General features: G+C 50.4%; 1 protein-coding gene across 1 annotated transcript; it reads left to right on the top strand.

The window, feature by feature from the left end:
- The first annotated feature begins 476 nt into the window (after positions 1–476).
- Positions 477–9,347, top strand: PEX2 (peroxisomal biogenesis factor 2). Its single transcript, XM_054167332.1, has 2 exons — positions 477–578; positions 8,105–9,347. The coding sequence occupies exon 2, from the start codon at positions 8,124–8,126 to the stop codon at positions 9,036–9,038; it is 915 nt and encodes a 304-aa protein (XP_054023307.1). The 5' UTR covers positions 477–578; positions 8,105–8,123; the 3' UTR covers positions 9,039–9,347.
- The last annotated feature ends 4,577 nt before the right edge of the window (positions 9,348–13,924 follow it).

Raw genomic sequence — 13,924 nt, 5'->3', positions numbered from 1 at the left:
CGAGCCGGGAGCCCCTCCACCGCCACACAGGCGGGCAGGAGGCCGCTGATTGACGCTGCCCGAGCTGCAGATGGCGAAAGCACCGGCCAGAGCCACACACCGACCGGGTGTGCGCATCCGCCTCCCACCCTGCCACAGCCAGCTCGGCTCCGGAGCCGCCCCCTCTTCCTCCTGCCTTCCCCATTGGCTTCTCCTCCCCACTGAGAGTCGCTGATTTGCTCTGCTGCCTGTCAGTCATTCTGTAGAGCGTCACCCCTGTCTCCTGGCGTACTTCCTGCGGGAACCGCTCTAGGCTGTTCGCCGCCGCAACTCTCCGTTGCGCTGCAGCCGCTCTAGGCAGTAAGCACCGGCTCTATGGCCCGGCGGGGCCTGCTGCCGGGCCGGTGCCCTTCGGCCGTGAGCGGCAGCTGGGTGGCGGCGGGGAGAGTCCCCGGGGTGGCCCGAGGAGGTTCCTCCCGCGCAGGCTCCATCCGCGCAGGCTCCATCCGCGCAGGCCTTCGCTAGGAAGCGGGAGGCTAGAGCCGGCCGCAGCTGCACCCCTGCAGAGTCCAGGCGGCCTGGGCCCGGCGGCGGCGCAGGTTAGTCGGGGCGCGGGGCGGGATGGAGCGGGGGTGCTGCTACCGGAGCCGCTGCTGCCGCAGGCCGGCAATTCCCGCCGGCCGGCAGGCCCGGGGGGACTGGTCGGGGCGCTGCGGAGAGCCTTTGGAGCCGGTGGGACAGCCGCGGGCGCTGGTCTCTAGGCCCTGTTGATAGAACCAACTGTGTCTCCTCACGCACTCTCCGGCCTCCTCCGTTTCCGCGGTGCCACTGACAGTCGGGCTCCCGCTGCGTGCTTCAGTGTGCGGAGGCTTACAGCTAGGCCCAAAGTGTTAGGTAAGAGAGGAAAGAGCCTGGGGACGCGCTCTTTAGAGAGAAACTGTAGAATCATAGAATCATTTTGGTTGGAAAAGCCTTTTTGGTAAAGCTCTTTAAGATCATCGAGACCTTGTCCTTCAGCATCACATCTCTGCCTCTTTGAGGCACCCTCCAGCAATGCAGATTCAGCAGCCTTCCTGAGCAGCCTGGCAGAGGGGTGTTTTCATCTGAATTGTTACTCTGATGTCCGGGGTGTTTTAATCTGAATTGTTATTCTGATGGCAGCTGATGCCAGGGTTATTTAAATCTGAATTATTACTCTGATGTCAGATGTGTGAACCGTTTATAGACTTCCCAGAACTTTTCCTTACCTGCTTGAGTACGAAGATTTCCTATGGGTTCTGCCTGCTGAAGGTGGCAGTGGCTTCTTTCCCCTTTCTGTTAATCCAGTTCTGTGCAGCCTGTAAGCAACAAACCTTTTGTGTGCCATGAAATTACTGTAGATACAGTCTGGAGAGCCAGCATGTTTTGGCAGAGGGATGAGTTCCACTTATGCTGTAGTCCATACCAAAGCACACAGCACTTGAAATTGCTTCAAGTCCTCAAGTATGTTTCTTGTATCACGTTTCACCTGTCAGTGGAAGTGTTCATCAAGGTCAGAGACTGAGTATGGCCAGTCTGTAGTCCAGTCTGAGTCCAGCTGCATGTTTGATTTACTGGAAGTTAGTATGTTCTTGTCTAACTTCTTTGGCACTGTGAATACATACATAGTTGAGCAACAGTTGCTGATGAAGTTTGCCTTTCAAGGCTTGCAGCCCAGAAAGCCAGATGTATCCTGGGCTGCATCAAAAGAAGCGTGGCCAACAGATCAAGGGAGAAATTGACCTGCCCCTTTAGAGATTTGTTTGCAATGTGATGTAGAGATGACTAGAAAGAGTAAGATGGGGAAGGAGTAGGATAAAGAAGAATAATGATTGAACATGTAGAATGGCTTGGATTGGAAGGGACCTTTAAAGGTGATTTAGTCCAACTCCCCAGCAGTCAGCAGGGACATCTGCAACTAGAGCAGGTTGCTTAAAGCCCTAAACAACCTGACCTAGAATGGTTCCAGGGATGGGGCATCACCCCCTTTTCTGGGTAAACTGAGCCAGTGTTTAATCACCCTCAATGTACAAAAACTTTTCCTTATCTCATCAAAATCTCCCTCTTTAGTCCTTGTCCTATCACAACAGGCCCCACTCAAAAGTCTGTCTCCAGCTTTCTGATCACCCCTTTAAGCACTCAAAGGCCACAATAAGTTCTCCCTGGAGCCTTTTCTTCTCCAGGCTGAACCCCAATTCTTTCAGCCTGGCCTCACAGTAGAGGTGCTCCAGCCTTATCATCATTGTTGTGGCCTTCTCTGGCCCCACCCCTACAGATTCACCTTGCTCTTATTCTGAGGACTCCAGAACTGCCCCAGCACTACAGGGCAGGGGGTGTCTTAGCAGAGCACAGCAGAGGAGCAGAATCCCCTCCCTGCCCACGCTGCTGGGGATCAGCTCAAGGCACAGCTGGGGCTGGGCTGGCAGCATTTGGTGCTGGCTCATGTCCAGCTTTTCATCTACTGGTATCCCCAAGTCCTTTTCTGCAGGGCTGCTCTCCAGCCTTTCACCCCCCAACCTGGATGGATACTGAGGATTGCCCTGACCCAGGCGCAGCACCTTGCACTTGGCCTTATTGAATCTCATGAGGTTCACACAGTCCCACTTCTCCAGTTTGTCCAGGTCCCTCAGGATGGCATCCTGTCCCTCAAGCATGTCAGCTGTACCACTCAGCTTGTTGCCTTGTGCAAATACAACTTGTTACATGCTTCTCTTCTTATTTATTCCAATAAATGAAAATTAGGGCCATATCCAAGAGGTTGGTAGGATGGCACTGTGGATGGCTGTGAGGAATACAAATGTACTTGGAACTTTGGAACCTTCCCATTAGCATCACAGATGTTCAAAGGTAGTATTTTAAATATTAGCTGTGCAGTAATTAGTCTATCAGATCTAGCTGTTGGCATCTAACAATCTGTCTGGTGAGAGTGCTGACTGATCACACATTTTTCTGAGAGCTCTCTGGGAGCTCTTAAAATTCAGAGCATCTTTAACAGTGGCCAATAATAGTCTTGGTTGCTGGCATCCATCGAGAGAATGTATTACACTGACATGAGAGTTTCAGTTTCCATCAGGTACTGACAGCAATGACTGATGTACAGCTTCAAACAGAGCAGCCCTTTCCCACTGTTCTTCATTACTGGTTTATCAGTTCTGGCTGTTCTGAGCTGGGTTTGATTTTGTAACTTGAAGCCCTAATATTTTGACTCTGGCAGGTTGTTTGTGGAGGATCAATCAAGGAGCCATCCTTATGTTTGCTGTCTCCAGGTATTCAGCAGTGCCTGATCTCTTGTATTCATACAATCACAGAATGGCTTGGGTTGGAAGGGACCTTCAAGATCCTATAGTTCCATCCCCACTGCCATGGGCAGGGGCACCTCCCTACTGTACCAGGTTGCTCAAGGCCCCATCCAACCTGCTTTGGAACATTTATCATAGTATCAGTCAGGGTTGGAAGGGACCACAAGGATCATCCAGTTCCAACCCCCCTGCCGTGGGCAGGGACACCCCACACTAGATCAGCCTGGCCACAGCCTCATCCAGCCTGGCCTTAAACACCTCCAGGGACGGGGCCTCAACCACCTCCCTGGACAACCCATTCCAGGGCTTCACCACTCTCCTGGGGAAGAACTTCCTCCTCACCTCCAGCCTGAATCTCCCCACCTCCAGCTTCATTCCATTCCCCCTTGTCCTATCACTGCCTGAGATCCTGAGAAGTCCCTCCCCAGCCTTCTTGTAGGCCCCCTTCAGATACTGGAAGGCCACAATTAGGTCACCTCAGAGCCTTCTCTTCGCCAGACTGAACAGCCCCAACTCCTTCAGTCTGTCCTCACAGGAGAGGTGCTCCAGCCCTCTGCTCCTCCTCGTGGCCCTTCTCTGGACATGCTCCAGCACCTCCAGATCCCTCTTGTAATAGGGGCTCCAGAACTGGAGGCAGTACTCCAGGTGGGGTCTCACCAGAGCTGAGTAGAGGGGCAGAATCATCTCCCTTGACCTGCTGGCCACACTTCTCTTGCTGCAGCCCAGGATCTGATTGGCTTTCCGGGCTGCAAATGCACATTGAGAGCCCATGTTGAGCTTCTCGTCCACCAGCACCCCCAAGTCACTATCCTCAGGGCTGCTTTCCAGCCAGGTGTTCCACTGCAGAGCACAGAAAGGCAGCCAGGAACACCAACTCCATCTGCTGTGAAGTCAGCTGAGGGAATGACAGAGTGATTCGTTCATTTTACAGTGATTAAGAGACAGTGCTGGTGAGGCTCCCAATTTGACTTTGATGTGAGGACATTTCTCTCACCACTTGATGAGCAAGAAAGAGATGAGGATTAATGGTGAGACATGAAGCTTTGAGCAGCGGGGGCCCAGGTTCTGTGCTGTATGATGAGGGACAGTGTAAAGGAAGGTTTTCAGATTACCTGGGTACCTCTAATTTGATTTGTCATCTTTAAAATTATTGATTTCAAGTTGACATCTCTGCTGTCGAGAAGGAATGAACAGGACAGTTAAATGGAATACATCACACATGCAAACTAAAACCACAAAACCAACTCAAAAAGACCCCACCTTTCCTTAAAAAGCCAACCAAACCAACATCTCAGCACCTGTGGTGCATGGGAAGATTGTTTTCCTTGCTCTCTCTTGATATCCTAACTCTGAATAGATGAGAGGGATAACAGACAGGGTATGGCTTGTTTCCTGTCTCACACATTGTCTTTCACATAGCATGTTCCCTTCAGAGAGGGCAGCATTCCTGCCATGCCATGCAGATACAGCTTCCCACTGCCTGGGTCTTAGATCTGAATGTTGGGACTAGGCAGAATTTAGGCTGAAAAAGGCTGAGAAATGGTTAGCTTTATTGTTTGTCCTGTTGTGTCGTCGTGTTGAGATAGTGTACAATAATAAAACCATCAAATCACAGAATGGCTCAGGTTGGAAGGGACCTCAGAGATCATCTACTCCAACCCCCTGCTAAAGCAGTCACCCACAGCAGCTTGCCCAGGATCATATCCTCTGGGGCAGTTGGAATCTCTCCAGGACTCCAGCAGCTTGACACCAAAGAAGTTTTTCCTTGTGTTTAAGTGAAACTTCCTGAGTTTCAGTAGGTGCCTGTTGCCCCTTGTCCTGTCACTGGGCACCACTGAAAAGACTGGCTCCATCCTCTTGCCTTTAACTGTTGATCAGATCCCCTCTCAGGCTCCTCTTCTCCAGGCTAAGCAGCCCCAGGTATCTCAGCCTCTCCTCCAATCTGGCAGCAGCTTTGTGGCCCTTGCGATGATGCTAGAACAGCAAGCAGTGGGGTTGCAGCAACATCACTGTGGCAGTAGAAAGCTCTTGATTGCTCCTCCACAGTGGAACAGCCCTGTGGAAGCACCAATGCCCCCGCAGCTTGCTTGGGTTTGTGTTTTCTGCTGGCAAAGTTTGCAGAGTGGTGAATTTACAGAGAACATTTTCATGGGCAGGGTGCATTGACAAATACGCCTGCTGGTTAATACATCTCCTCCTGCTAGCCTCTGAGCAGGTCAATAATAATGCTTGTGTTGATGGCAGCAGTGCAGGAGATGTTACTTGGTATTGCAGCTAAAATCCATGTTAGCCCCTTCATCATCATTACATGAATATTGGCAGGCTGTTGACAATGCTCACATTACTATTGAGAGATTTCTGTCAATAAGCTGTTGCCAGATCAAACAGATTCATTCAGAGCGTGCAGGCTGCTCCATCTCAGCACCAGGCAGGAGTTCCTCCTGCCCTGCTGGGGCACACAGGTGTTTGTGCTGGAGCAGGTAGCGCTGCTCAGTGCTTCAGTGCTCAGTAAAACCTAAGCTAGAAGCCTCTGCTTGCTTCTGCTGCTTGCTTGAGTTTTCTGGGGGACAGTTCTTTTATTGCTTTCTACACATTTTCCAACAGTGTAAAATCAAGGGAGAACAGAGGGGATTGAGTGCACCCTCAGTCAGTTTGCAGATGACACTGAAGTGGGTGGTGGAGTTGATCTGCTGGAGCGCAGGGATCTGGCCAGGCCGGATCAATGCAGTGAGGTTTAACAAAGCCAAGTGCTGGCTCCTGCATTTGGGTCATAACAACTCCATGAAGGCTACAGGCTTGGGGCAGAGTGGCTGGAAAGGTGCCTGGTGGAAAATGACCTGGGGGTGCTGGCTGACAGCTGGCTGAAGATGAGCCAGGGTGTGCCCAGGTGGCCAAGAAGGCCACCAGCATCCTGGCCTGGATCAGCAAGGGTGTGGTCAGTAGGAGCAGGGCAGAGATTGTGCCCCTCTTCTGGGTACTGGTGAGGCTGCACCTTGAGTAGTGGGTTCAGTTTCTTTGCTGCAAGAGAGTCAGGGAGGGAACAGGCTTCCCAGAGAGGTGGTCAAATCACCTTTTCAACCTAAACTATTCTATGATTCTTTGCTTTTCTTTTTGAGTGTGTGCAGCAGCATCAGCAAACCATTCCTACCCTGGCTCCTCTCCAACATCTCTTATTCTCAGGAGTCTTGTATTAGGGGAGATTTTTCCCTTCAGGAATAAGGACTTGAGTTACCCTCTGTGCTTCCTCCAGAAGGCTGTTGTCCTTTGCTTCTGTGTTCTGCAAAGACTCTGGTTTGGAAAGTGCACTATGTAGCATGGTGCCTGCAACACACCATTTCTAAATCCCTTTGGGTGTCTTCTGTGCTCCAAAGGAACCCCTGACCAGTTCCCTGACCAGTCTGCATTGCTGAGACATTCTCCATATGCTCCTCTTGAAAGATCTTGCACTTCTTGTCCTAGTCACAGAACTCCAAACATAACAATATTTAAAGCAAGCAGTTGGACAAAATGGTTTGGGTTTTTTCTCCCTAATGCTTGAACAAGAGGAGCATCCATTTGTTGAAGCTGCTGGTACACATCGATCTTCTTGCCAGGACATTGATTAGACAACAAGGAGCACAACCCTGCAGCTGGCAGAAGGCTCTGGAATATACATGCAGGCTTCAGCCATGCTAATTTCTCTCTGGATATTGAACATTTTTCTTATCTCACATAATGATTGCTCTCTAAACTAACCAATTCCCTGCCTTTACTTGGCAAGTTGTAGCATTCCCACTTGAACTGCCATCCATATCTTTCTAGATATAACCCTTGCACTTACTGTTACTCCTTTCAGCTGTAGCAGCTGAAGTGTTCCTGTGTGTTCTCTCCACTCTTCTAGAGTTCAGCTGGTGTGTTCATTTCTCTCTTTCTCCATTGAAAACCCACATGGTTTTCAAGTCTCTTTCTGATCTTCTATGTGAAGGGCCAGGTGAATATTGCAGTTATGTTCAGCAGTGGTTTTTTGTAACATTTATATAGGGAAATGTTAAATGGGGGGAGGAGGGGTTGAAATCTGGAAGAGGTTAAACACTTTTCTATAACCAAGTGCAAATGTTACTGTTTGTGAGAAATCACAGAATGGGTTGAGTTGGAAAGGACCTTAAAGATCATTCAGTTCCAACTCCTTGCTGTGGCCAGGGAGACCTCCTACTACACCAGGTTGTTCAAAGCCCCATCCAACCTGACTCTGAACACTTCCAGGCTTGATGCCTCCACAACTTCTCTGGGCAACCTGTTCCAGTGCTTCACCACTCTCATGGGGAAGAATTTCCTCCTAATGTCTAATCTTAGTCCAGCTTCTTCCACTTCAAAGCTGTCACCCCTCATTCTTTCACTTCATGCCTCCATAAAAAGTCTCTCTTCAACTCTCCTGTAGCCCCTTTCATGTACTGGAAGGCTGCTGTCAGGTCTCCATGGAGCCTTTTCTTCTCCAGGATAGAACCCCAAGCCTTCCAGCTTGTCTTCAGAGGAGAGGTGCTCCAGCCCTCTGATCATCTCTGTGACCCTCCCTTGGGTCACCCTCCCTCCAACAGCTCCATGTAGTCCAATAAACAGTCCAGTAGGACTTCTGTAGAGATGAAATCTTATGCTGTTAATGTCAATCTTCCTGAAGTGCCTTGTGGCATTTTACCAGCCTGGTGGTGTGGGGTTCTGAAGTGTTTCTGTGGTTTCCTGCTCAGTGCTGGTGATCACACCTTTGTATGTTTGACGAGGGCAAAGCCAGGAGGTGCTCCCTTACAATAACATCTATTTCTGTTTATTCCTAGAAAGGGTTTGGCTGAGGAAATGGCCTCCAGTACTGGAAACGAAAAGAGCGTGAACCCTGTGCTCAGAATAAGTCAACTGGATGCCCTTGAGCTGAACAAAGCCCTGGAGCAGCTTGTGTGGACCCAGTTCAGCAGCTGCTTCAGCGGCTTTAAACCGGGAGTGCTGGCTCACCTGGAGCCAGAAATCAAAGCTTTCCTGTGGCTCATACTGTGGAGATTCACCGTGTATTCCAAGAACGCCACCGTGGGACAGGCCATCCTGAACATCCAGTACAAGAACAACTTCTCTCAGACTGAGAAATACCAAGCCCTGAGCAGGCAGCAGAAGCTGTGGTACCTCCTTTTCACCGTCGGTGGCAGGTGGCTGGAAGAAAGATGTTACGATTTGTTCAGCAACCGCCAGCTGCGGTCTCTCTGCAGGGTCAAGAGCGTGCTGGGGTTTGGAACTGGACTGGTGAAGCTCTGTGGCCTGCTCAACTTCCTGGTCTTCCTCCAGCAGGGCAGCTTTGCGACGCTGACGGAGCGCGTCCTGGGCATCCGGGCGGTGTTCTGCCGGCCGCAGGGCGTGCGCCAGGTGGGCTTTGATTACATGAACAGGGAGCTCCTGTGGCACGGCTTTGCTGAGTTCCTCATCTACCTGCTGCCCTTTATCAACCTACAGAGAATCAGACTCAAGGTTTCTTCCTGGTGTTCGCCCGTGGCGGGGCTGCCCGGCAGCGAGCAGGCAGCGGCAGCTCAGCGCAAGGAGTGCTCGCTGTGCGGGGAGTGGCCTTCCCTGCCTCACACCATCGGCTGCTCCCATGTCTTCTGTTACTACTGCATTAAAAGCAACTATTTGCATGATCTGGACTTCACATGTCCTAAATGTGGCTCGGAGGTGCACAGCCTGCAGCCACTCAAGTATAAAATTGAAATGACAGAACTGCATGCCTGAGATGAGGGTGAGGCAAAGTGTGGGGCAAAGGTGAATGTAAAAAGCTCAGAAGTTACTGTAAACACAACTTAAAGGTGGTGTTGGAGACACTGTGATTGGTGTAATGTCTGTCTTCACTGGGTTGAGTTTTTCACTGACTAACAGTGCCAGCTTGCCTCTCTGAAGGGAGGAAAAGACAGGAGTTTACTGTTCTCTCAAGACTTCTTGTTCCCACTTAGGTACCCTGGTGCTGTCAAGTCATTCCCTCTTAGAGTGTCAGCCTGCCCAGTCCTGCCTCAGAGATGGAGAAGCAGGAGGACAAGGGATATCACTGTTCCCCTGCACTAAGCAATGCAGAGGCCACGCCTTGAGTTTCAGGTCCCTCACTGTAAGAAGGACATTGAGGGGCTGGAGCAGGTCCAGAGAGAGGCAGCAAAGCTGGTCAAGGGTCTGGAGAAACAGGGCTGGGGAGGAGCAGCTGAGGGGCCTGGGGTTGTTAAGTCTGGAGATCTCCTCTGGTGCAGAGGACACCTGGCTCTCTGCAGCTCCCTGAGAGGTGGTTGGAGCGAGGTGGGGATTGGTCTCTTCTCCCTAGGAACGAGTGACACAATGAGAGGATGCGGTCTCAAATTCTACCAGGGGATGTTCACCTTGGATATTAGAAGAAACCTCAACACTGAAGTGTTGATTAACAAATCTGCTTAGCAAGTAACCAGTAAAGGCCTTGCAGGCATCCATGTTCTGTCCAGCTGCAGGTGAAACTTTTCTGTTGAAAGGTCTCTGAGAACTCCGAGTCTTCAAGGTAAAGCCAAGCAACACAAGCAGTTAAAGCTGAAGGAGACCCAGGTTTCATAAGTAGATTTCTATGATGGTTTGGGTTGGAAGGGACCTTGAAGAGCATCCAGTTCCAACCCCCCTGCCATGGGCAGGGACACCTCCCACTAGCACAGGCTGCTCAAGGCCCCATCCAGCCTGGCCTTGAACACCTCCAGGGAGGAGGCATCCACAACCTCCCTGGGCAACCTGTTCCTGTGTCTCACCCCCCTCCCTGGAAAGGATTTCTTCCTCATCTCTCCTCTTCCAGGTTCCATCCATTTCCCCTCATCCTATCACTACAACATGTTACAGAAAGTCTTCATCTAGCTTTCTTGTAGGCCCTCTCCAGATACTGGAAGGCTGCTAGAAGGTCTCCCTCTTGAACTTTCTGTGTTCAAGTTTATGCCCACTACCCCATGTGCTGTCACTGGGGACCACTGAGAAGAGTCTGTCCTTATCTTCCTGACACCCATACCTCAGGCATTTGCAAGCACTGATAAGATGTCCCTCAGCCTCCTCTCTTTCAGGCTAACCAGCCCCAGCTCTCTGAGCCTCTCTTCACATGAGAGCTGTTCCAGTCCCCTCAGTATCTTTGTGGCCCTGCTCTGGACCGTCTCCAGTAGCTCTTTGATAGTACAAAAGTCTTACTTGAAGATACAACAGAAACAAGTTTGAGACTTTGTGACCTCATCAAGGGAAAAGTGATTTTACATACTAATTGGGTTGATAATTTGGCCTCACAAGCATCACATCTTTGGGTTAAAACTCTGCTGTAACCAAGGCCCATGATGCATCTGCTGATGCTTCCTGCAGCAGAGTTCATCACATTTGGCTTGGCATTTGAATCTGTCCAGTGGCTTTCTCTGAAGCCAAGGGGTTTAGTGTTTGGCTACCATGAGAACAGACTTCTGAGCAGTCCCAGAATCACGGGGGGGTTGGGGGTTGGAAGGCACCTCTCAAGATCATCCAGTCCAAGCTCCCTGCCACAGCAAGACCACACAGACACATCCAAGTAGGTTTGGAATCTCTCCAGAGGAGACTCCACAGCCTTTCTGGGCAGCCTGCTCCAGGCCTCCAGCACCCTCACAGCAAAATTTTTCCTTATGTTCACATGGAACCTCCTGAGTTTCAGTTTGTGCCTACTGCCCTTTGTCCTGTCAGTGGGCCCTACTGAGGTGAGCCCAGCCCCATCCTCATGACACTCACTCTTTGGTATTCAGCAGATCCCCTCTGGGGCTGCTCCTCTCCAGGCTCAACAGCCCCAGGGCTCTCAGCCTTTGCTCCTCACAGAGATGCTCCACCCCACCCCCCCTGCATTTTTCTAGTCTTTGCTGTGTTGTCTCCAGTAGTTCCCTGTCCCTCTGGAACTGGGGAGCCCAGAAATGGACACAATCCTCCAGCCTTTCACCAGGGCAGAGTAGAAGGGAAGGAGAACCTCCCTTGACCTGCTAGTCACCCTCTTCCTGATGCACCCCAGAACACCCTTGGCCTTCCTGGGCCTGAGGCATTGCTGCTGGCTCATGGTGAGCAGCAGGAGCTGCTGTCCACCAGCACTCCCAGGTCCTTCACCACAGAGCTGCTTTCCAGCAGGTCACCTCCTAACCCCTACTGGTGCAACTTTCTTCTATGTTTCAGTTCTACTTTTTGAAGCAGGAACTGTATTTGTTGCTAAAAGCCTTCATTTTACTTTGAAGATACCTTTCCAGAAGTAACAGTGTTAAACATTGTCCCCCACTGATTTCTTCTCTTGCAAGACCTTAGAGAAGGGATGGAAATTGCAATTCTCTCCTCAAAGCCAAAGCCCTTTTTTGGCAGTTTGTAAGCAGCTGGTGTTCTGCTGGGGACTGTGTCTCCAGTAATGCATTGGCCTGAACCCTGAGCTCTGTTCTTTCACATCTACAGCAACTGAAAGCACATTTTTTTCATAAACAGCAAACTGCACCTCATCAAAATTCATTACATCAGGGCATAAACAAGTCCTTTTCCTCCCAGTCACTGGCAGTAAGTGATTCATCAGTTTTCCACAGAAAACCAATTTTGGTGCAGATGTTCTGTAATTTCCAGGCTCCCTGGGTTGTAGAATCAGATCAGCCAATCCCAGGGCAAGGAATGCAGGATTATTTTTTTTGAAGAGGAGGGTGGGGAGGAGTTGGGGGGGAAGGCTGTGCTTAGTCCTTTTAATAGGATTGGAAATCATCTGCTGTCTCATCACTTCTGTGGGGTAACCATAATCAGCCTGCCCTTTCCTTTCCTCTACAGACCAGCAACTTGCCCACAGTGCTGATTCCAGAGCAAGTGCCAAGTGAATAACCTGCAGGGTAGAAAATCCTGCCTCTGAGGTTGAACAAAACAGGACTAATTTAGACCATTTTCTCCCTTCCCACCCTTCTCCATCTCTCCATCCCTCCCTTCCTCCTCCAGCTCTTCCTTCCCTCTCTCCCTCCCCTAGCTTTTCCTTCCCTCCCTCCTTCCCTCCCCTAGCACTTCCTTCCTTCCTTCCCTCCCTCCCTCCCTCCCCTAGCTCTTCCTTCCCTCCTTCCTTCCCTCTCTCCCTCACTCCCCTAGCTCTTCCTTCCCTCCCTCCTTCCCTCCCCTAGCACTTCCTTCCTTCCTTCCCTCCCTCCCCTAGCACTTCCTTCCTTCCCTCCCTCCCCTAGCACTTCCTTCCTTCCCTCCCTCCCCTAGCTCTTCCCTCTTCCAGCTCTCCCTTCCCTCTCTCCTCCATCCCTCCCTTCCCAGTACTTCCAAATTCAGACATTTCCCATCAATGTCTACCAGCCTTGCCTCTTTTTTTGTTGTTCCCCCCCTCCTTTTGTTTCAGTTTTTTATTGAGGACCAGTAATGAACTTCATTCAGTTCAGGTTTATCCTAAAAGCCAAAACTAAAGGCTGGGCCTGACAGTGCCTTTCTACAAGCGTTTGCAGTTCTCATTCTCTTCTGTGCCACATAGGGAAGGCATCCTGCTCTACTGCCATTGCATTAAGTTATGTAGATAGCAGATTCAGTTCTGAGAGCTGAAGGAGGGCAAGGAGAGAAAGGAAAACATGTACTCGGGTGAAAATGAAAAGGCCTCAAGAAAGCTTGAAGCAGAGAAACCAGAACAGTAGCTGCAAAGCAGCAGGAACCAGAAAGCAGAATTATTTTCCACTAGGGAGAATGAGTTTCATCAATAACTCCCAGACAGGGTTGAATTCAACCCTTGGAGAAGAAGCTGGGAGCAAAATGCACAGATGAAGTCAGCAAGTACCTGTTGGTTTACACTGCTTTAAGGCTCCTGTTTCCCAGGTTGTTTTCTCCATCACTACTGTTGTTAGCATCACAAGAGGGCATTTCTCCAGATGCCTGTGGGTCGTTGAATGAAGAGCAGGACCTCATCTTGGATCTGTACCCAGGAAAACAGCATCATTGGATGCTGAAAAACAATAATGGGTGAGAGCCCTAAAACACAAACTTCTGTTCAAAGACCAAGAGGTCAGCCAAGTCCAGCTCCAGATGGGTTTGGTTGGCTTGATGAGACCCAGGATCTCACCAGATGTAACAGCTGCACTGTGTCTACACCAGAAAAATCAAACCTGACAGGACCTGATGGGTTTTGTTACACCATGGCTAGTCTACACAGCACAATCCCCATCCACCAGAGTAAACTCACCAGCACAAGAATGCTTTGAGTCATAGAATGCTAGAATCCTCGTGGGTGGAAAAGACCTTCAAGTCTGTGTCCAGCCATTCTGTAACTACCACGGCTGGGGCTAACCCATGGCCCTCAGCACCACATCTCTGTCTCTGAAACGCCTCCAGGGGTGAGGATTCAGCCACCTCCCTGGACAGCCTGTGCCAGTGGTTGAGAGCCCTTTCAGTCAAGAACTTTCTTCTTTTATTCAACCTAAACCCCTCCGGCTGCAGGTTGAGGTAATTTCCTCTTGTCCTGTAGCTTGTGACTAGGGGGAAGAGCCCAACACTCACCTGTCTCAAACCTCCTTTCAGGGAATTGTTGGCCTTTTCTCCAGAGAGAAGAGAGCGAACTGTTAGTTTTAGGATCTGCTCTTTGTAGATCAGGAAGTTCTTGAAGCAGTGCCAGAGACTGTAGCATC

Source organism: Dryobates pubescens, chromosome 14 (genome assembly GCF_014839835.1).
Source record: "Dryobates pubescens isolate bDryPub1 chromosome 14, bDryPub1.pri, whole genome shotgun sequence".
NCBI lineage: Eukaryota > Metazoa > Chordata > Aves > Piciformes > Picidae > Dryobates > Dryobates pubescens.
Note: the sequence above shows the minus strand (reverse complement) of the source record. Positions and strands in the feature narration are given on the sequence as shown.

Excerpts from the sequence above, each read along its gene's own strand:
- PEX2 (XM_054167332.1), top strand. The coding sequence starts at position 8,124 with ATGGCCTCCAGTACTGGAAACGAAAAGAGCGTGAACCCTGTGCTCAGA.